This window comes from Phalacrocorax aristotelis, chromosome 9, assembly GCF_949628215.1.
Source record: "Phalacrocorax aristotelis chromosome 9, bGulAri2.1, whole genome shotgun sequence".
NCBI classification, from domain to species: Eukaryota; Metazoa; Chordata; class Aves; order Suliformes; family Phalacrocoracidae; genus Phalacrocorax; species Phalacrocorax aristotelis.
Genome location: NC_134284.1, coordinates 30,802,221 through 30,824,519, shown reverse-complemented (window position 1 = coordinate 30,824,519; position 22,299 = coordinate 30,802,221). Strand labels below are relative to the sequence as shown.

The 22,299-nt window shown below is 39.2% G+C and overlaps 1 protein-coding gene and 1 long non-coding RNA gene across 3 annotated transcripts in view; one reads left to right on the top strand and one right to left on the bottom strand.

Annotated features, from left to right (window-relative positions):
• The window catches only part of KCNH5 (potassium voltage-gated channel subfamily H member 5), a 172,490-nt gene that overhangs the window by 51,695 nt on the left and 98,496 nt on the right, over positions 1–22,299 (bottom strand). For both annotated transcript variants that reach the window (XM_075104145.1, XM_075104144.1), the window contains one exon: positions 11,305–11,504. In XM_075104145.1, coding sequence (XP_074960246.1) covers positions 11,305–11,504 — 200 coding nt within the window. The remainder of the gene's footprint in view (positions 1–11,304; positions 11,505–22,299) is intronic.
• LOC142061713 (uncharacterized) lies at positions 13,260–14,842 on the top strand. Its single transcript, XR_012662217.1, has 3 exons — positions 13,260–13,540; positions 13,629–13,752; positions 14,482–14,842. It is a non-coding gene; the product is annotated as an uncharacterized LOC142061713 (long non-coding RNA).

The window sequence follows — 22,299 nt, the reverse complement described above, 5'->3', positions numbered from 1 at the left end:
ACAGTTTTGACACTTGTTTTCCAGAATTGCAGGTGGCACTACTACGTCCTGTTTGTGGATATCCCTCCAGACTTGGTGCCCAGACTATCCACCCGCTGCTACACTCAGTCCCTGCAGGAGCACAGAACAGACACTCATAGCTGAAGGAGGCTGAAGACATGCAAAGACAGACCATTCACAATAGAAAACACCACATTTTGCTCACATCCAGAAAACCTAGTTAGTCTTCAGAAATCTTGATGTAGATGACCACTTACCGATGCATATCCAAACACACCTAGGGTTTAGTTTCAGTGCCATACAGACATATAGTAAGTAACCTGCCCTGAAGGGCTTACAGACTAGAAAATCCAAAGAGCTTGAGATCAGAGCAAAAAGAAAGTATTATGAAACCTTATGAAATGTGAAGTAAAGGTGAGTGAAAAACTGTCCTGTGAAAATGAAGAAGTCTTCATAGTGGATCAATTAAATAAGATCTTCAATTACTTTCTTACTTTGAATAGCTTTCCCTATTAAAACAGTATTACAGATACACTTGAAGAAAGAAAGCGAAAACCTGTGGGTCTTGTTAGGTTTATAAACTGTGTGTTTAACATTTGCATGTCCTCCTAAACACACTGACATCCTTATAACCCTAAAATGCATGGTAGCTAATTGCACTGAGAAACATATAAAACCTTTTAAGGTATTCCTAGGATAAATAATAGAAAAGAGCATGAGATTAAGAGCACTCTGGAAGTCTCATATAAAGACGACTGCACATCAAAAAGTACTGATTATTTTCTTATTGTATGGAATTAAACTGGCAGCTTGCTCTGCAGACAGTGTGAAAGACAGGGACATTGGGTCAATGTGTTGACTATCACTGAATATTAGCAAACAGAGGGAGACTCTGATAACCATGACTAAGCTTGGAGGCTAATGGTCATGTTAATATTGAAGTAAAGCCACGATTTTCCATTTCTGTTTAATGCAGAAGAGGTATAAAACATATTATTGTAAAGTATTAGCAAAGGTTGTAAAGCATAGACTGGGAAAAGAGTGAACAATTTCTAGTTTAATAATAACATTTAGTCCCTTTCTTATTTCAGTAGATCAAAGTTCCTTTGCACTCAAAGATATAACGAAAGCAAAAAGGTGAAGTAGAAGTTATTCTCCTATCCTCAGTACTATGTCAGTCTGAGGCTAGAAGGGGCTACTGGAACCATCCGCACTAACCTCTTGCACTCCAATACCAATCCCAGAACATCTGGTAAAATTATAGCCTAGAAGGCCTTGATTTAATGTTTTCAAATGATATAGGGCAGTTGTTCCAATGGACAGCTACTCTTTTAAAACATGTGCTGTTTCTCAACTGATTTTTTTTTTAATTTTCATCCAACAGCCAGTGGATCTCATAATTTTGCTCAGATAAAAGACATTCAATCATAGGAAACTTCTTCCACATGTAGGTGTTTATAGAATATGACCAGATCATCTCTTGATCTCATCTTGAATAAACAAGAGAGATGATGCTTCTTGTGCCTAATACTATGAAGCGCAGTATCTCTTCGGAAACTTCCCCACAGCATGAGGCTTTCTCACTTACAACCACCTTCCCAGATCTACCAGATAATTAGCTTTTATTTGATTTAACACAGAATAAGTCGATTGCTACTCTTCTGTAACAAAATGTACAGAACACATTGAAATATCCTGCATAAGTCTGTTGTATCATAAAAATTAATAACAAACACGTTTGACAAGACACAGTCTCCATAAACCATCATTAGCATTAGTAATAATGTCTTGTCTGAGTCACTGTTGACCATACCCCGTATCACATTTCCATAATTTTACTAGGGACAAATGTCAATTTTACAAACTTATACTTACCTCAGTCATTCCATTTACCATTAGAAATATGGGCACACCCTAGTTTTTCCAGTAAAAAACAAAAATTACTTTTCAGAGTGATTGCTTCACCTCAGCCTACTTCTGGATCAAACAGAAAGCTCATCTTTGTTATAATAAAACAGAAACATGCCATCTTTCTTCTACTCAGTAGTAATTTAAAGAAAAATTCTGCTTCCTTTTGTATCATGATTGATGATTTCTAACATTTTTATCTACTCTTGGGCCTAAATCATGGTTAGATTTTTTTAAACTCCCTTTAATACTTTCAGTAATGTAAGTGCTTTTGACTTAACAAGGCCATGAGCTGCAAATTCTCAAACACTGATCTTAAGAAAAATGTGTGTATTTATGCATGACTGATTTCCAAAATGCATCTTTTAAGAATCCAAACTGCAGGAAAACAAGGTTAAACTATTGCAGCAGTTGTTACTGTAAGGTTCAGCAATATTTTGGGACCCTTTGTTTCTTGGAGTGTAAATTAATTGTGTCCCTCAAGAGGAAAAGCCACTAGGATGCAAAGCAGCATATTGTTTCCTCACAAATACAGAGTAAAATACAGAGTATTAAAAGTGAGCACTCAAAGCATTACTCTTTTTAGACAACAAACATATCTATCATCACATACTGTAATATGAAAAGACAGAAAAAAATCCATTGCACAGAAAAAGCCAGTCTTAGAAAGCATAATTCCAGAGTTTTCTGATGTCATGATGAAGTGATTCTCCTAATGACAAATTACTGTATGGAGATATACGGAGATATCATTTATCAACTAGTACAGCAGTAAATGAGTAATAATCCAAGAGTTAAACAAGAACAAATATTCTTTATTTCAGTTTTCTTGTCTGCTACGCTGCAAGTCCTGAGAACAGAGAATGAAACTAAAAGAAATATTTAATATTAAAAGAAGATTTGACTGATAAAGATAAATGTAGATGTACATGGGGGGGAAGAGCAAAGATAGACAATCTCAGTATTCAGCTATGTGTTTACTGTATGCTCCATGCACAGGACTTCATGAGCTCCAACCTGACTTTGCAGCACTTCTTTCCGTCTTTACAAATACCAACATCATGAATTCAGGAGTCTCACAGATGCCACCAGCTTCTCTATTAGTGGTAGTGTAGAAAGGGGTTGCTGGTGACAAAGATTACAGTATATACTAATTTTCCTGCTTCCTAAGAAGACACATAGTGTGATTGATAGAGGATCACAGAGAAGCATTTGGAAGCTAATCATAAATAGTCCTAAGATCCTAAGAGCAGAAAATGAGAATACGAGCACTTCAAATTCAGATAAATATTCTTCTGAAAATGATCCCTTATTGATAATACAAGACTCTGACATTCTTATTGCAAAATGCTCTTAGGGAGTTGTCAGCAGTAGGCAGCGTGCAACCAGAAAGAAACAAGCTCATAGCAACGTGGTTGCACCTGAGTCCGTATGGTGTGCAAATGCACACCCGTGGGTGTAGAAGAGAAATGCAGTTTGAGGAAGAGGATATTCTGTAACACTCAACCTACTGTTTCACTGTTAGGGAAATGCCTCCAGCACTTCATGTTAGTAGAACCAAAGTTCAGCTGGGACGTTTGTCCTAGCCTGCGTATTCTTTCCGCAGCGCACCAAAACCGACCGAGACAAATTTCTGAGGAGGAAATTTCCTTAGAGATTTCAAGACCTTTCTCAGTGAAACCTGTAGTTTATAAGCAAGGCAGGATATTAAGTTTGCTGACTGCAACGCTTTACTAACTGATGGTTTTGGAGCACACGACTTGGAGCAGGCAGTCTGCAGGGACCAGAAGTCTGCTGCTACAGAAGTTGCTCTGTAATAAATCTGTAGCCACAGACTTGGCAGTCAGCTTTCCCATATGCATCCAAACAGCATGAAAGAACAGAACCAGCTACGTTTCAATGCAAAATTAGAGGAGAATGTTGAATTCTACCCAGAGGAAAATCTTCACTGCTTGTATAAGGTATGTTTCTACCAGAAAAGGAGCAAGGCTTCATGCCACACATGAACAGTACACATGTATCCACAAAGACCTGAACTACTACAAAGCTGAGAAAGGAGAAAGTAAAGCACAGAATAACATTTATCACTTCCCTTCTCTGCACAGAAGATTAAGCCTCCTCAAAGTCAGTATAAGACAATTACTGAGCTCTGCCATCATCACCTGGCACCCAGCTGATACAAATCCCAACACAATGACACCCAATGCAGATATTCAACACCCCTGTCATCTCTAGAGCATCCTATGGCATATGCAAAATGCTGGCTGGGAGTGACAAGCTTGTGGATGCTGCTAGAGATTGGAAAAGGCAGTAGCTAGCTCTGGAAGGCTCACAGGGAATTAGCACAAAATGTCTTCCTATCTTTTCAGCTCGAGATCTGTAAGAGGGGAATAAAATTCCCACGGAGGCTCCATCTGATTTTTTTCCTCTCCCATCCATTTCCTCAGCATGCTTAGGCAGTTTAAGATAAGCCCCTTGAACAGCTCAAAGAACTCTACAGGGAGCAGAGATTATAAAGAGCTCAAAGAAAAGCAAATTAATTGATACAAAAACTGTACAGATTAAGAGTGTGCCCAAACAATACCTTTTAGGACAGTTTTAAGTATTTTTTAAAAAAGTTTCCCCAGCTGGAAAACACTACAAGATGGCTTAACAAATATTACAGAATCTGATAAGACTTGTTAACAAAAAGGGCAGAGGCCAGCGAACCAAGAATGATATCTATTTGCAATTCTCTTTCAGCACACAGGATTCTCACTTTCTTGGGGTTGTAGCTAGGGGATATATTGACTGATATTCGAGCAAAGAGCTTAGACAGTCTTAGTGGTGGAATAACAAGGACTGCTTCCTCAATGAATAACTATAACAAATATTGGAGAAACTAAAAAAATGTCAGCTTTGACAATAAATAAATAAACTCTTCCAACTTCTAACCAGTGATAGGTCACAAATAGCTCTCTTTATTTAGCAGAGAAAGGCCACTCTAGGTTTTCAGACATATTCAGCAGTCATAATCAAGGTCAGTTCTTTCCAAAAAACCACAATACCCTTTAGGCACCTGACCAAGTTATTCAGATTTTTAGAAGGATTTGTCTCATTTGAATGTTGAATTCTTTTGCAGACCTGGCTAAAAGTGTTATATTTGGCACTGGACGGAGGCCAAAGAGACAATGTTAAGAAAACAGCTGATTGGCAAATCACAAAGCATTTTCCTGTAATAATCACGTAATTTTGTAAGTAACTTAAAGTTGATGTACAGAACTGAGCAGTTATTAACCCTGCATGCATTAGGGTAATCTTTAACACATTACTGAATATCTTGGTGCTAAGAACTGAATTTCAGCAGCAATGGTGTGCTATGTTTTAACTGCACTAAAATCCAAGATCACTTGGATTTGAATGCTCAGAAACTGAGATCTGAAAAGCAAGTCTAGTAAGTTGAATTTGGCTTGTTTTCTTGTTAATGATACATGATCTGAAACAGTGATCCAAATGGTTAGATTTAGTGGTACAGTAACAAAATTAACCACTTGTTAACTGAAAAACAAGTGTTAGGAGACATTAAAAAATCCCTAGAAACTGGCTCTCAATTACTTTAAGTTCACTATTGTCAACACAGATAGAATCTGGCTAAAAGTCTGAAAAACAGGGGAAGATGAGAGGCATCACCATATGTTTTAAGGAATCAAGGGGTTCACCAGCACAGTGCCTGCTGGTTTGTCCAACGCACTGTGGCACACTGGTGAAATTCACCAGTGACCCAAAGTAGCAAATCCCAGCTTGCCTAAGAGTTGTAGAAGTCTCAGAACAGTTAAAGGTTTTACTGTTTTCAGTTTTGCTTTAATATCTATCCCAAGCACAATCATCACATGACCTTCTAATGGGGCAAAGGATAGCAGACTACAGGGAATTCTATCATTAAAATAAACTTTTTAGAGAAAAGAAAGAAAAATAAACATCAGAAAGAATATGGCATACATCAAAGAATCTCTCAAGTCACAACATTTTTTTGACCAACAACCTCTGGCACAAAGGTCACCCTTGGAAGAATGGAGTCGACCAATGGATTATTTAATTTTGTGCTTCTTCTTGAGATGGTTTTATTTTCTAACATGCAGCATTATGTTAAGACATTCAAGGGTGAAAGCATTAAGAAAACAGATCTGGAGAAGACCTTCCCCTAGATGTGGTCTCTGGAACTGACAGTCCCTCTGTCAGCTCCATCCCCGTGGTGACAGTGCTCAGGAAAATGCCCGACCCATCTACTCGAGTACTTCTTCCCCCAGAAAATAAGCTCATGAGATGCTCCATAGCCATGGTGTATAGCCCTGGCATTTCCTCAAGTATGACAGGTTCATAGTTTAATCTGTATCAATCCCAAGATGAACACATCCAAGCGGCAGAGATAATTGTGGATAATCTTTCCTGGCTCTGCACAGTGTATACAGGAGGTAAATAATCCATACCATCCATAAAGGTGAAACAGAAAGCCCCACTGGTGCACAGGCCCCGCTCGTGGACCCGTGTGAAGGACAGTGAGACCCTGACCGTCTCTCCTGCATCCCGCTCTCCAAAGAACCGTGGATTGCAACTGTACCTGGTCCTAGCTCAGCTCTGTGAGGTGAGGGAAGACTTCTTGTTCACCTCGTCCCGATCTGCAAGGAACGACCAACAACCCCGCCTCTACAACGAAACAAAAATACTTGTCCAAACGATTTTTACCTTCCCTCCTCAGCAGGGAATTGTATGTAGCTGTCACACCTAATTTTGTAGAAGTTCTCTTTGGCCATGAAGCTTGGAAGCCTTCTACTGCAGTCATCCACGAGGAAATCCAGCCAGCACTTACAGACACCTCTATGTGATGGGACACCATAGGAATGGCAGCCTGATTCCCCTACGTGTCTCGGGGTATCGTTAATTATTACTACAGCTCTTGAAGATCTTATTAACAGCAAACACGACTAAACTGCACTGTCCTTCTGTAGATTAATGTTTAATAAAGTTACAACCTGTGTCTGTTTACCATAAACCCATCTCTCCTGTATGAAAGCTCAGTGGGCCAGCAGCAGTGAGTAGTTTTAATATTGTGCTATTTTCCCATGATTTCCATTTCAGTCATTGCAATGTGGAATTGGCTCTCATTATTCAAATCACCATTGACGCTTAGGTTAAGACTAAATAGACGCCTTTTTCTTTTTCAACCTATGGCTTTTCTGAAGGAATCGACTGTTAAAACATGATAGACATTTATTTAATTGCTTTCTGAGCAAATCCTAAGCCATACAACAGCAGAGAGGTCAAGAAGAGAAAATCTTTGGGTTTTACTGACATTTCTGAACATTATCATTAGATGAGACCTTGAGACATCTGCATGTTAGTTAATGGTTGTTCTGCTTTCATGTATAATGACCTATTTCTTATAGAAGAGCTAATATCTATAAATTTTTCATTTGCTGCCTAGAGATTTCAATAAAATCTAAGAGATTTGAATTCAGTGTGTGTTTCAGAAATCAAATTATTACTGTAAAGACTTTTTTCAGCTGCTTAAAAATGGTCATACACAGACAATGTACTGCCTCGTTTTTTACATCTCTCAGAAAAAAAAAGGTTCTGCTGGATGAGAGATACTGTTTACTATATGAAGGCTTCTTAGTTTTGTCATGTTTTAGCCCTGCTCCTTATTAAATGAATAACCCCACAATCTGTTTAGTTAAACATAAAAATATTTCTGTCTTGTTTGAGCCACTGCTACACCAAGAGATAAGAGTCCATGTGCGTGTATTACATATATCATCCCATCTGTCAGAGGAGGGCTCTCATGTTTAAGTGATTTAAGATTATGGATCAGAGGCCACTTGCTTCCCCTTAAGTAATGATAATAAATACGCTAATGCTTTTAGTGTCATTGTTAATTCCTTATTTGTGAACACTCAGAGACAGGCTGAAGTGCTGCGGTTTGAAGACAGGATTTGAAGATGAGCTATTCCCAAGGAGAACAGGGAAGCCAAAATTGCGTGCTTAAGGCACTGTCACTTCAGTGTGGGAGAAGTCCTCCTCCACATACAAGGACAACAGACTGGGGCTTTAAAACAAAGTTCTGTTCAGGACAGCTTGCTCTCACAAGTAGCAAGGCCTAGATCTTAATTAAATTTCCACCATGCTAACTTCCACTTTGCCTTCAGTTCCTATCTCATCCTTACCAGTTTTAGACAAGATCCTTTTTGGGACTACACACTGAATATGTCATTCAAAAACAGATATTTGAGCTCTGATGCAACAAATCTACACATATTAAGTGGTAGTAATATGTGTAGTGATAGCAACTCCAATCAAGTTATTAACTCATATTTTAATTTCAAGCATATGAATTTAAAATCTTTAGTTATCAAATAAGCACATGCACATGTGTTTATTTTTACTCCATCAAATTGCTAGGATTGTTCATCACCATAGGAACCTACTGTAACAATCACAAGACATTTCATTCTATGTTAGTACATTAACCTTCTTGTTCTTTGAATTTGGATTTCAAAACAAAGCCATTTCAACATGCTGAGTGACTGAATGAAATGTGTTATAAATTTGTGGCAAATGATGTTGCAAAACACATTCCAGTGTGACAATGCAGGCATATTTGGAACAGTTTAGGATGTAATATTGTATGTTAGGTTGAAAACATCCTTGGACGATGGAAACTGTCCGATGGAAACTGAAAAGTTGAGAAATTCCTCGCTAATTGTCATTTGTCATGAGCACACGTGTTTTGCAAAATAATAAGCAGCTTATTGAAAAGTTCATAAAAATTAAGGAGAATGGGAAATCAATTGATGCAAAGATATCCAGACAACAGACTGGTCAGAATCTCATTATTGGAGCTTTGAAAACTAGACTGGAAGAAACCCCTAAGGTCAGGTCCAGGCTGTCAGACAAAGCAGTGCAGAGAAGGAATTCAAGACCTGGGGCAGTAATCCCCTATTCCAACCTATGCTGGGACACTACCTGGATTTAGCAGGTCAGCTGCAGGTGCAATGCAGTCCCATTAGCCCCACTGTGTTTATGATAATAAATATGACTCGACTCTGTGTACCTTGGAGGTCCCTACAGTGCACTCCCATCCACTTGCTGCTCTAGGGTTAGTACAAATGCAGAGGGTCTTATGACAGGGCTTGAAGGGATAATGAAGGAACTAATGCAAGTGAAACGACCCACTCTACATGATTAGTCCCTGGGACTGTACCACTGTTTTTACCATTTCGCAGCTGGGATTTACAACATTTCCTCATTTGTTTTGGTGAAGCACATTATAACACCTTCCTGAGTGGAAATAAAGGTAGGAAGGCTGCCTGGCTATGACACAGCTTTCCACCCTTTTGCTAAAACAAACCCTGACTTTGGCTAAGGTCCTGCAGCTGAAAGCAAACTGCCTGATCCTTACACAGACCCAGGGATGCTCAGTGCGGGCACTACAGGCCGCTGGTGCTGTTGCTTTTGCAGACTTGCAGGCTGTAAGGGATACAAAACACCAAAATATTCAAACCAGTGCTCAGGTTCTTACGTTTATCTTGTCTCTGTTCTTCTGTAAGATGGGCTTTTCTGGGAAGTTCAGTTAGATGCAACTACTGATGTCCAGATGCAGAGGTTCCTGAAATCCTTCCACTGTTTTAAATAGGTTTTGGATCCAGGCCTAAGTTTAGGCAAGTCTTTACCAAGGGAAAATTATTAAAAACCTGGGTCACAGATTTTACAGCCGTATTAATTATCTAGCTAAGCAGCCACTACTTTTTTATAGACCAGAGAACACTGCTTACCATGAGTCGAATTATGGCTCTAACTGTGTTTTTATAATCTATAAAACCGGACATGCGGAAACTATGGAAGGAAATTTAAGTAATTAAAGCACATCTCCTAATTAACTGCAAAGCATCATTAATATCTAATGAAACTGTAGTGGAATAATACAGGATTCTGGCTCAACTGCAAGGAGATAAATGCAAATGAAAGTTGAATTTTCACATGGTTTTGAGTTTACACAATAGGACTGAATGCATTTACAGTATTTATGATATAAAAGCTCACTTTTAACACTGTATGAATCAGCATTGGGAAGTTAGGGTATTAGTGTATAAGAAGTTAACATATTAAAGAACATGATATAATGAAGCACAAGAATCAAAGAAATTAAAATCCTTGTTACATCAGATAGTTGTATCTGTGATGTTAAACCGAATTTCACAGCAGATGATTAATAAGATAACTGCCGTTGCATCAGCATGATGTAAGACTAAATTTTTCAGTGTAGCGACTTCATCTTGGCATATCTGAACAAGCTGCATCATCATTCATATCATACAATAGATTCAACTGAAGCAAGAACTTCAAAGCTCTGCAAGCACTAGACATTTTAAGATATTAATCTGCCATGACACTTCCTTACCCTCCCTCGAACACTTGCCTTTTAAGTTCTTAGGAGGGAAATCTTCATGGAAACTGGATCTTGAATGCCTAATTTCAGCTGATGTATATCAGGTCCACAGAAGCCACAGGAGCATCACCGATCTCCACTGACCTAAAACTGTTATATCTTGCCTACATTCAAGGTATTAGAAGTGGAAACTCTTCCACCTGACTTCAGCTTTCTAAAATATCCAAGGCTAGACAGATTCACTGCACATATTATGGAGAAAGATTGGTCCTGAGGACAATTCACTTGGTCTGCCCTGGCACACAACGAATCACTCTCCAAAGACGACCTTCTCCTTTAATCAGCTTTTGAAGAAACCTAGATGTCCAGTCCCTTCAGGGGGCTAAAGTCCTGTAGCACTTCTGCCCCGCATGGCTGCCAGCATTGCCACATTTTCTGTATCTCCCTTCCAAAGACCTCAAGTTCTAGCCGAAAGATTTTAGTTCAAGGAAATCAATATCTACTGCCATTAAATCGTATACTAATTATGCTGATGGATATGTCGATGTCTTGGGCATCAGCAAAAGGTCCAAGCCAATCAAACTCATTTCATTGCAACTCACAGATGCCAATACTTTTCAGAATAATACTGATGTAGGTTAGACACCAAATTATGTTCTTGGACTAATTTGAAGACCAATTTCCCATTGATTTCAATAGTTAAGTACATTAAAATTATTTAGTATTTAGGCAAAGTATGACTGGAAAGCAGAAAATATTTACCATAATGAAAAATAAAGGCATATTTCCAAAGCAGCAAAACAGTCCTTTTTTAAAACATCCAGGTTTTGATCCAGACACAAATATAATAATGGAGTAGCATGCAGTTAAGAATTTGTTAGTAAGTTATATGCTGTTATACAGTCCTGTTTCTAAGAAAGTACACAATGGACACAAACCCTTGCTATCTAAATTGTTACCTCATGTACTCATACCTTCTCTGTGTCAATTCCTTTAGACATGGACCAGGTTGAGACAATATAATCCATGACTCTTTCACTAAGGCCTTTTGGGACTTGATATAATTTTAGGAAATCCCTCACGTTGTTCAGCATTTCATGGTATCGGTTGGTGTTGGCATACATTTGCTGGAAAATGGTGGTGACGTTTCCAAAAATAGTTGCATAAAGAAGAGCTGAAAAAAACCAAAGGTAATAAAAAATAAATACGTATGCTCCAGTAAATGCTATTCATTATTCAAGGATAACTTCAAAGATTTTTATGTATGGTTACAAATTACTGCAAATGCAAAGGTGTAAACTGAAAATTTCTATTTATGCACACACTCTCACACACATACATGTACAGAGTTATTTATTGAATTTACTCATACAGCTCACACCGCCTGCATTAATTTACAAAGTCATTCATACAGATAATGTCCACACATGGAGTTATTTAACAACAGCTGGTGCATTTTAACTCTATACTAAGCCAAACGCATCTTCAAACGTAGCTTCAGCCTGCCAGTAAACCTTGAAAGAATCATGTGGATCTCATGTAAGATGGGCTCAGGTAGCATGTACTATGAGTAGAGAATGGCCTCAGTCCCAAAGAAGAAATGAAATGGAGAAGGAACCTGGAAGCCTGGCAAGGAGCTAAAAACACAAATCGGGTCCTGTGTCAATGGCCAAGGTGTGCACATGAAAGATTCAGACGGGCATTTCACAGTTCAATTTTACAGCCAGCCCCAGCAGATGACTGGGGTGCATCATGTCAACTCTAGATGCCACTCACTAATGATTCCAAAGAGAGAAAAATTGGATTAGTAAACAATAGAAAGTCCCAAGTTTACCTCATTGCTGAGGACATGTCTCTAGGGCAGGAGGAGGACACAGTAACATAGGAAGCACTACCTCAAAACCCACTCCTGGAGTTACCTTCTCCTCTGGTTTTCTCCCCTTCCCAGACATGCCACCATTACTGTCAAGCTCAGCCAGCTGAGTCGTGCAACACCAAAGAATGACATACCATATTCAAGAAGATCACATGTTTTAAGCAAGCCTTTCCAAGGCTTATTACAGGTGTGATGCAGTGAACACTATCTGATGGAGAACGGTTAATTTCTGAAGCCTAAATTCAGGAAAATATTTAAGCAAAAACTTAAATGCACATCTTTGCTAGTGCTATCTTGAATAGCAGTGGATTGAAAGACGTTCTTAAAGTCAAGCAAGCTTAAGGTGCCTTATTAAGTCACAATGCAATTACCATTGCAAGCAAGCCCAAAGTGACATTCTTCCATTAGGCATTACAGATTTTGCAGAAAATCTGTTATCTTATAACACCAATGTGCAGCACTTTACTTTTGCTCTTGACATTATCAAATACACAGAAATGTGCCTGTCGTTTTTAATAATCTTTGTTCGGAGGTACTTTAAAGCAGAATGCAGCTGTGCATTTCCATATTGCTTTTTTTGAAAAACAACTGCAGCCTACAAACGGCAAGAAATAACCCACTGTGAAAGTAAAAAGGCCTTCCATCTCTCAGTGCATAGCATCTTCCCTCTACACATTTCTACCTCATTCCAGAAAATTCACTTTGTTTCATACTCACTGTTGTTTATCACCCCTATTTGAGAAGTGGCATTTTTAAAGAAACATGATGCTTTCCTAAAACCTGTCTAATAGAAAAATTGTACTTCCATTTCTCATGGTGCTTGTATGACGTCCATGTAAAAATTAGATGCTGAAGTTCATCAGAAATATGATGTTCATTGTTTCATCAAAGTCTTGGGATTTTTCATCTCAACACACGAGATCATATCAAACAATGTCACACACTGTGTAGCAAAGACGAACACAAGGTTTCAGTTTTAGAGAACACAGCAGATTAACACTCTATGTGATGTCAGAAATAAAGCTCTTTGCAAGGGTAGGTATTTTTCCTTGCTTTACTGATTGTTGTAATTATCTGCTAGCTACTGAAAGGTTTTTCTCTACCTCTGTACCCATTCAGATAAATATTTCTTCACTGAAGGGGTTATCAAGCATTGGAACAGGCTGCCCAGGGAAGTGATTGAGTCACCATCCCTGGAGGTCTTTAAAAGAGGTGTAGGTGTGGTGCTTAGGGACAGGGTTTAGGGGTGGACTTGGCAGTGTTTAACCGTTGGACTCGATCTTGAAGGTCTTTTACAACCTGAATAATTCTATGATTCTATATCAACACTCAGGGTATAAGAGTATGTGGGTTACAAAAAGGTCTAGAGGGATGAATGCCACCTGACCTTTTTCCTTCTCTTTTTTTTTTTTTTTTTTTTAGCTTTCGCCATTCTTCTGGACTTCTTTAGTAGGAAAAACATGATGAAGTGTCACTTCTTCTAAGTGCAATATCCCTCATCCTTATGAAGAACAGTTCCTCGTTTATCATGAACTCAGCTCATCAGGTATGTGAATGCAGAGTATCTTTTGTCTTGCCCTCTGATGTCAGGCTGTCAGACATCTGAAAATGGCCATGACTATAAATGCAAAGAGAAGTCATAACTGTCCCCTCAACCCTGCCTTTCTGCATGAGCAAAATTTACGCAAGCCCGCAACTACAGCTAGACTGCATATGCAATTACTATGCATACAACCCAACTGGCCATGCAAACCTCCAGAGAAGTCATAGGCTGATTGAAAATGTGACACATTGCTCTGTGAGGTTGGGAAAAAAGAGATTCAACTCTGACACCTTCCAGGTTGGAAACAGCTAAGAATGCCATGGTGAAAACAGGTTGTCTGAAGCAACTGGCACATAGTACCTCCTCTGGAAAAATTTTTTTTTAAAAAAAAAGACTCTTTGGCAGAGACAATTGTAGAAAATATACAGCCGGAAGAGAAATTCTAGTTCTGTGCCTCTTAATATAGGGTCCTGGAAAGTTGTGCTTAAAAAGAGTATGTTTGTTCAAGAAATTAAGGGTAGAATAAATCATTGGATCAAGTCTGCAAAACTGCTGGAAGCATTACCCAGCAGTACCTCACTAAGCCAGAATTCATGAGCCTACACACTGTAGAGTCTGCACAGACAAAACATCATTACCCCTCTGTTGGAAATCAAAGCCTCCCTTTGTCTCCTGTTGGAAATGGTAAAGACACATGGTTGAGTTCATCTAAATATTCCACTTTTCTTACAGGTTACTGCATGGGGGGTCCTTTGGCAAACATTTAAAAGGAACCTGCTTAGATCTTCACAGCTTTGAAGCTGTGCCTCAAAGATTCTCCTCACTTGTGGTGCTTCCCTACGCCAACACTGGTAGCTGCTGGGACTGGTTTGTTGTTTTTTCAGGGGAGAGCACGTTTTTCATAATTTGGCATGGAAAATCCACCTCTCTCTGTAAATCAGCTCCCCACCCCTGCTCTCTGTATGATACCTAGAAAAGGGGGTCATTTACAAAAAACTGGTATTTGTTGTTTTGCAGGTCTTGGTATGCAACAAAACAAGTTTGTGCAGATAAGGAAATAATAAATACATAAATAAAATAATTCACATTGCAGTTGTTACACCTGTTGTGACACTTCTCTACAGGGAAAGGGTCCTCTGCTTGGAAGGGTCTACTTAGAAGAGATTAGTCCACCTTAAAAATGCAAGTTACCTGCCTTTGCCCTTCTCCACCCAACTTAGGCTGGGATAATTGCATTAGCTGCAAAGACGACAGATGTGGGACAGAAACTGGATCAGCTCCTTAGCTGGCAGAGATGTCTCAGCTCAGGGAGCCAACAACATACAGAGCCTGTTGGACCCCCTATGCACAGATGCACATGTGCAGGCACGGGCACACACGTGGACATGCTGGTGAGCATCTAACTCTGCTCTTGCCTTTCTCAGCTGTTAAAGTCTCTCTGTGAATGACCCTTAGTGCCTGTAATTAGCAAACAAAGATTTCTCAGAGCATCCCTATTTAATGAGCAAAAGTTGAAGTGCCAAGTGTGAACCTTACCCCTCACCTTTAAAAAAGCCAAAGGTACTACAGAGGGCATTTCACTTTTGCTGTATTTTCGTTATTTCTGGCAAGAGGAAGTGGCAGTAAAGATGATTTGCAAAATGTTCTAAGGAAATACAATACTGTGCCTCTCTTGACAGTAAGAGGATTTAAACAATCTCTAAAGAAATCTCTGAAGGTATACATACACTTCAACAGTGTTCATTCCATCTCTCCATTTATAAGAAATGGGAGGCATGATGCTACAGAGGTTGAAAGTGAAATTACTTCACCCAAATTCTTAAAGTGTCTAGTTAGGTCAAACTGCATTTATTCACCTTCTCTTTAATGCCTCTCATTTCTCCAGGTATTTCTTTTTATGTTTCTACAGTCATATAATACTCATTTACTTAAGTGTCCTGTGTGTGTAAATCTGGAAGAGTCTTCACTAGATTTCATAGATATCAATTTGATATAATGATGCAGAAGTATTTTTTCTCAGTCCTAAAGGTGAGATAGGTAGTCCAACTGTTATTTTAATTTCTATTTTTACTCTTCAGTGTTGAAAAATCTCCCCTAAATTACATGCAAGAATCTAAGTGCTACATATTTTTATATATAACATGTTTGCTACTATATTTGTACATACATAAAAGAGTTTTGAATGATTTAGCGATAGTGTTGCATAAATCTTTATGCCTGTTTAAAACCAAGGAACTTCCTGAAAAAAAAAAAAGACTCAGAGTGACTTATATTACCCCAAAGCATTTCAAATCTCTTATTATGCTGATTGTATGCTAAATATGTCCAGATAGGAACATCTGCCTTTAAGAACTGAAGGCTTGATTGAGAGATCTCATTTTCCCTATGGTCTGCTCTATGCTACAGTATTATTAATCTAAGCACATACAACATACCTTTAAACTGTAATTGTAAAGAAGAATATGATGCCTTGATTCTGGAAGAATATAGATATTCATTTTCGCACACTGAGGCTAGCTGCAACTTCTACAATTAATTTTTAGAATTAGGTACTCCTGTAAGATTCTTAGATTGATATTATTAAAGCTATATCATTCATGAGAGATTTGATACAAACCCCAATATATAGGTACTAGATATGATTATGTATAAGCCCAGTACCCAAATATCTCATTTATTATTTTAAAAGCAAATCAGTTTTCTGTTATTCCCTTCCGCCTTACCTTAATACATCCGATCACATTGCATTTATACAAACACAAATTAAGGAAAAACGTTTGCAGGTGCTCTTTGGTGTGAGACCTGGCAGCACAGGGCAGCGTCCATCTCCTAAGTTCAACAGCCTCACTGAGATGCAGCAGCAGCAATAGGCTGCCGTGCCACAATGAACAGCTTTCTTCAAATCCATCAACATTATTCAACAAAGTGTATTACCTGTAAGAAAATAATCCTTCTAAGCCCCCTCCCTTATCATCATCTTACAGCACTTTTTTTGATGCCTGCCCTGTCCTGCCCTGCAGCCTCAGCCTCCCTCCTCCACCCTGCAGCAACACTCCTGCCTGGCAGCTGTGCTAGTAAAAGCACCAACACAACCCTGTGGGTTCACAGGTCTTCACAAGGCCTATTTTAAGTTTTTAATCCTTGGCATCAATAAAAATTATGCTGTTAAAATACAGTCCCCTGTTCCAGCAATGTTGACACCAGTTTTACAGCAGTGTTCAATCAGTGTCCTAAACAAAATTACTCCTCCTTTACAGGGAGGGGATATCAACACCAGAGCATACCAGCTTTCGCATTTTACTTCCAAAAGTACCCAAAGCAAAATCTCTTTCCTCCTATTATGCTTGCAGCCATATCACTGTATTACACCGTGCCACATAATCCAATATATTTATTCTCCCATAAGCCCCAGAAATGCATTGTTACACCCACTTTGCAGAGGAGAAGCTACTGGTCAAATATCTGGATTCAGCAGTGAACTCACCAATGTCATTTGACTGCTGAAATCAGGGGGGAGCTGGACATAATTGTGTCTAGGTGAATGCACACCATGGCCAGCTTGAATCCATCATCTCCATGGCCTATATGCTTCACATACAGGGCCTGCATCCAGATGGATGTCCCATATTGCCAACACAGGGAGGCGGTGGCCCTCCACACATTCCTATGACCCATGCTGCAGTCACATAAGATGCAAAGCTCCTCCGTGGGTCCAGCTGACATTCACCCATTTTCCTCATCCAACACCTTCTAAATACTACAGTAATGCAAACTCTAAACTAAGAGGATAATGATAGTAATGATAAATCTTTAAAATCCCTGTTCACATTGATGGGATATTTGTTTGACAAGAACTAAATAATTATGTAATTAAGAGGATCATCAGTAGTAAACTGTAGGAACTCGCACTCGCTGTTCTTCCCTTTACAGGGGACACTGCACAGCAGAGTGGAACAGCTGCTCTGGAGGCAGTTAGGCATTTTGCATACTTTATGCAAAATTCCTTATAAAGATAAGGGCTTTCAACTGCACTTGTACAGTCACTAATTTTTAAATGGTGAAACTGGGAGCTATTTTTTCATGAGAGCACTTAGCTAACGGAAAATATTTACTTTAAAGCTCCAATGCCTCTTCACCATGCAAATGTGATGAGCTGACTAGCAATATTTTTGCACACAGATACAATCCAAGTCTGGCCAAAATGGTATTGCAAAACACAGCATCATGCTTTACTGAGACAGTCTTAAATTAAGGCTACTGTTCCCTATAGTTATCAGTGGTTGTGGCTTCTAGCCCCGAGGAAGCAACAGGCATGCGCTGAAGTTTGCTAAGGTCACTCAGCAGCTCAGGCAACAAAATCACACGTTGCCCCTACCTGAGGATAAAGGGCCAAGGGCTGCCTGGGTCTGACAATGCAGGTACTAAACACCTTTAAATCACACAACATCCCCTACCACAGCCACCTCATGTTACTAGACTACTTTGTTCATTCACCTCAGAAATGGTGCTAGCCATCAGAAATACAGCCCTGCACAGGTTCAGTGGTCTCCTCTTGCCATTTGGGTGCAATTTCCTGCATTTTCTTTCATCTGGAAAGCTTTGCGTGTTTTGGGTCTGCTAGGGTCTGCTTCTCCCTCATCAGATTATTCAGGGTGTTAAGCATCACACAGGAAGACCCAGCCTGAAAAATGGCTGCAATTACAACATAACAGGCACCAGGGCAAATAGCATTACCCTGTGTTAACTGAGTGGCAAAACCTCACTTCGCCTGAAAAATCCATCTCTTGAAGTGAAGGGGCCTTAATTCTGGAAACTTCTCCCTAAGAGCTCTGGAGTAAGAGGCTGAGAGTTACGGCTTTTCCTACACATTTCATGAGCAGTGGAATTTGGGTCTAATGGGTCACAGCTTTTGGTGGTGACAATTAGGGGAGGAATATTTAAGTTTCCATTTATAAGAATGGTTTGATAAAAACACAGAGAATAATTAAATAGTGAAACGAGCTAAACCATTTCTTGTACTAATGTTTCATCATTCCAGTTTCAACAGAAATCCACCACCTCCTTACCAAATGGCACATCTAGCATTTCACATGCTGCATAAAGCCCTGTGCATGGTAAATGTTAATTACAATGCAATCACTTCCCTAAAGGAATTGCAGTGGGTGCAAAAGGAAAGTAGAGAGGCAGAGAATGACCAAAATTCAAGAGAATTATGTTCATTATGATTGCCAGCAACCCCACGCCTCTAGCACTTTGCTCCATCCCTTATTTATGATATTCTCCATTTTGGATATTATCTTTAATATTGCCTCATTTCCATGCAAATCTCTCCAGTATTTCGAAAAAAGCTGATTTGTGTCTGTCAAACAATCATCTACCCATCACACAAATCTTTCTCTTTTCTTTCTTCATCAAAGAAATAGTGAAGCTGCGCTCCCAGCGTGCTGTCTTTAGTGTTATTAGCGGCTGGTGCTGACACCTGTGGATCAAAACCATGCCATGTGCCTTCCTCTGTGTGCCTCACCATGTCAAATCTGTCACCAGTAACAAGCATGGGATGCAAAGGGTCTCTGGCACTACTGAATGGAAGCACAGGAACCAAAGGGATCATTTCCAGAAAAAAGTTCTCTGAACAAAATCGGCATCTGTCAGTATTACCATGTGAAACAACTTAACAGCTTGCTGCTGGATTTGAGCTGTGAGGTTTTTTTCTACTGTTGATTTTTTTCTTTAATATTTTTAAGGGAATTTTTTAGTGGGACACTAAGTTCTTGTCACATTAAGATGAAACCAGGATAGCAATGTTGCTGGAGGCAGGATGCCAGAACACCACTTGCATACTGAGGAACACCGCCTAAATTGCCTGTCTTGTTAAAATATAATAGGAAATTTGAAAACACCCCTTCAAAGTACTGGACTGCACTGGAAGATGTTTCTAGCTCTCTGCTCCTAGGGTGCTTTTTGATGCATGTGCCAATGTAAAAGTTTGTACTGTATAAATCTGTGTGTTGGTGTGTTTTAGATACTCACAAATATACATATTTATACATGTATGTACACGCAGATACACCTATATGTAAGAATAAAGGTGAATACAATATGAATGGGCTCAGACTTTCCGCAGCTGCTAATTTTTCTTTCAGTCTTCTAATTTGCTTATTCTTCCTATTTCCTTCAAATCTTACTTTGCTTATTCATTTAATTAAATGTTCAATTCTATCTCAGCACAATTCATAGGAATGGATTTGGGACAAGTAGACACACAGTTCCAACTATAAAACACAGGCCATGAATAGCCTTGAGAGGTGTAAACACACCTGTTAGTGGAACAGTGCATGCTTACGCAATATCTGCCTGAAAACATTAATGAGACAGAGCGCAGGTAAAGCAATGCTGCCTCTATTCGGTAGTTCCTCCTGGATTTTTGTATGCAATGATAGGGTATTTTTAGGGACAAAATATTTTTAGTCTTAACTGTTAATACTAAAAAACCTCATACCTGGAGATGATGTTTGCATCCTATAATTTTCAGAATAATTCTGCTTTGTAAAATGACTACAAAACTGGCTTCACTGAACTGAATGACAGTGTTTCTTACTCATCTAAGTAATCTACAGAAGCACCTTCCTTCTGCTTCTCAGTCCTGCAAATTCAACATCTCTGGACAGAGTCGAGCAAACTTTTGTACCCAAGATTTTCTATGTGATGCTGACAGACTATCTCAAATTAAATTTGCCTTCCCTGAAGTGTTTGCACTAAAACCAAGGGAGAGTTCCACAACAGTTGAAACAATTCACCTCCAGGTCTTATAAAGCTAAAATTATTCATAGCAAAAACATTTTTTTCTCCAGTCTTTTCATTTTAAACCTTTGAAACCTGAACAACAGAAGTAAATCTCATTTTGATGTAAAAAAATGTTTTAACAGACTAAGAAAAGATGGAACACACTCCCCACCCCCAAATACATACATTATAAAAATAATAAATAATAATTAATATCCATAATAAATAATAATATAATAAATATATTATATATAATAATAATAATAGAATATTTTCCACAAAACACAATCAGGGACAATGTGAACCCCTTTTTGCCTGATTTATTAGCACCAGGTTTCCATTTTATCAAAGCATCTGTGCCTGTGACTGGCGTGAAGCCCGCTCCCCGCTCCCACTAAAGGCAACGCTCGGGCAGACTGCTTCTCAGGGCTGGACCTCAGCACCTCACATGTTTTGCTGCAATAATGCTGGTTTTGTCTAAAAAAATTCACACTAATATTTTCAGGCTTTCAAGGTGAATTAACTTTAGTCTGCTTTGATTACCCACTTTGGGAACCTGTCCTTCATCGCAGTATTGATTTAGTGGTGGCAGATGCTGAGCTGTCACTGAGCCTGACAGCTTCGTCAGAGCTTCCTCGGTGGTTGTCTTGTAAAACAGTCAATAGCCAAGTGAAACCGAACCGCAAAAACAAGCACGTTTCCCACTTTTATACTCTATGAAATCATGTATGCTACTCTGTACTGCATCCTTCCAGGAGGAGGAGGGGGGAGGAAAAAAGTTGGCCTCTTATTTTGGCATTCAGTGTTACCAATTAACCTTGTATGTATTCAGACTATATCCACGCCCACCAGCCCTGAAACACTGGTGGAACCACGTTTCAGTCACAGGTCTGTGGCTTTGGTGTCACCCATTGCCACTCTGAAGTCACTTCTCACCAGTGGAGAAGGGTCTTTGGGGAAGATACTAGTGTGAACACGCTTAGCGAGAGGGTTTCATCCCCTACACAACGTTGATTTGAATGCCAGTATATTTGGCTAGTTTTTACGGCATGTGAGAAAACATCTATGACCCTAGGAAGATGCTCTCCACATGCACCTGCTGTATAGCGGTGGCACGGCAAAATGGCAGGCAACACCCTAAGTATATTTTTGCATTTTCTACCAGAGGAGCACAATGCCAGGCAGTAATAGATACGTTGAACTGAACACCAGTACTCCAAAGATTGCAAACAGATCTATTTTCAGATGAAACAAGAGCTGTCTAAATACTACATCAAGCACATTAACTCGTTTCTTTCCACCGGTCCCACAGCTCTTCACTGCTCCCTTCCCCATAATACCAAGCATAACAACATTGCTGGAAATATTACTAGCCATTGAATGCTGTCCTGGTAGAAGGGGTTTGAGGCTACACAACAGAATAACAAAAGGTAGCATATATTGGCAAACCAAAACAAACAAAAAAAAGTCTGGCATTTCACTTCAGCCTCTGTGCATGTATTGCTGACCTCTCCATGACTATGTGAGACTGGAAAAATGTCTTTGTTTCCTGGCAGCAGCTCCTGAAGCTCTTCTCCTCCCTGTCCAGCTCCTTCTGATCAGCACTTGTTTCTATCTGATTACCTCTCTGTTTTCTTGCTCACTATTCCAGGAAGGAGATGCTGGAATTAGATTTGCTGCATTTCCATTCCTACATTAACACTAATTTCACTGAAGTCAATGATATTACACTGACGTCTGGAGAGTATCTGAGGAGAATAATTGAGT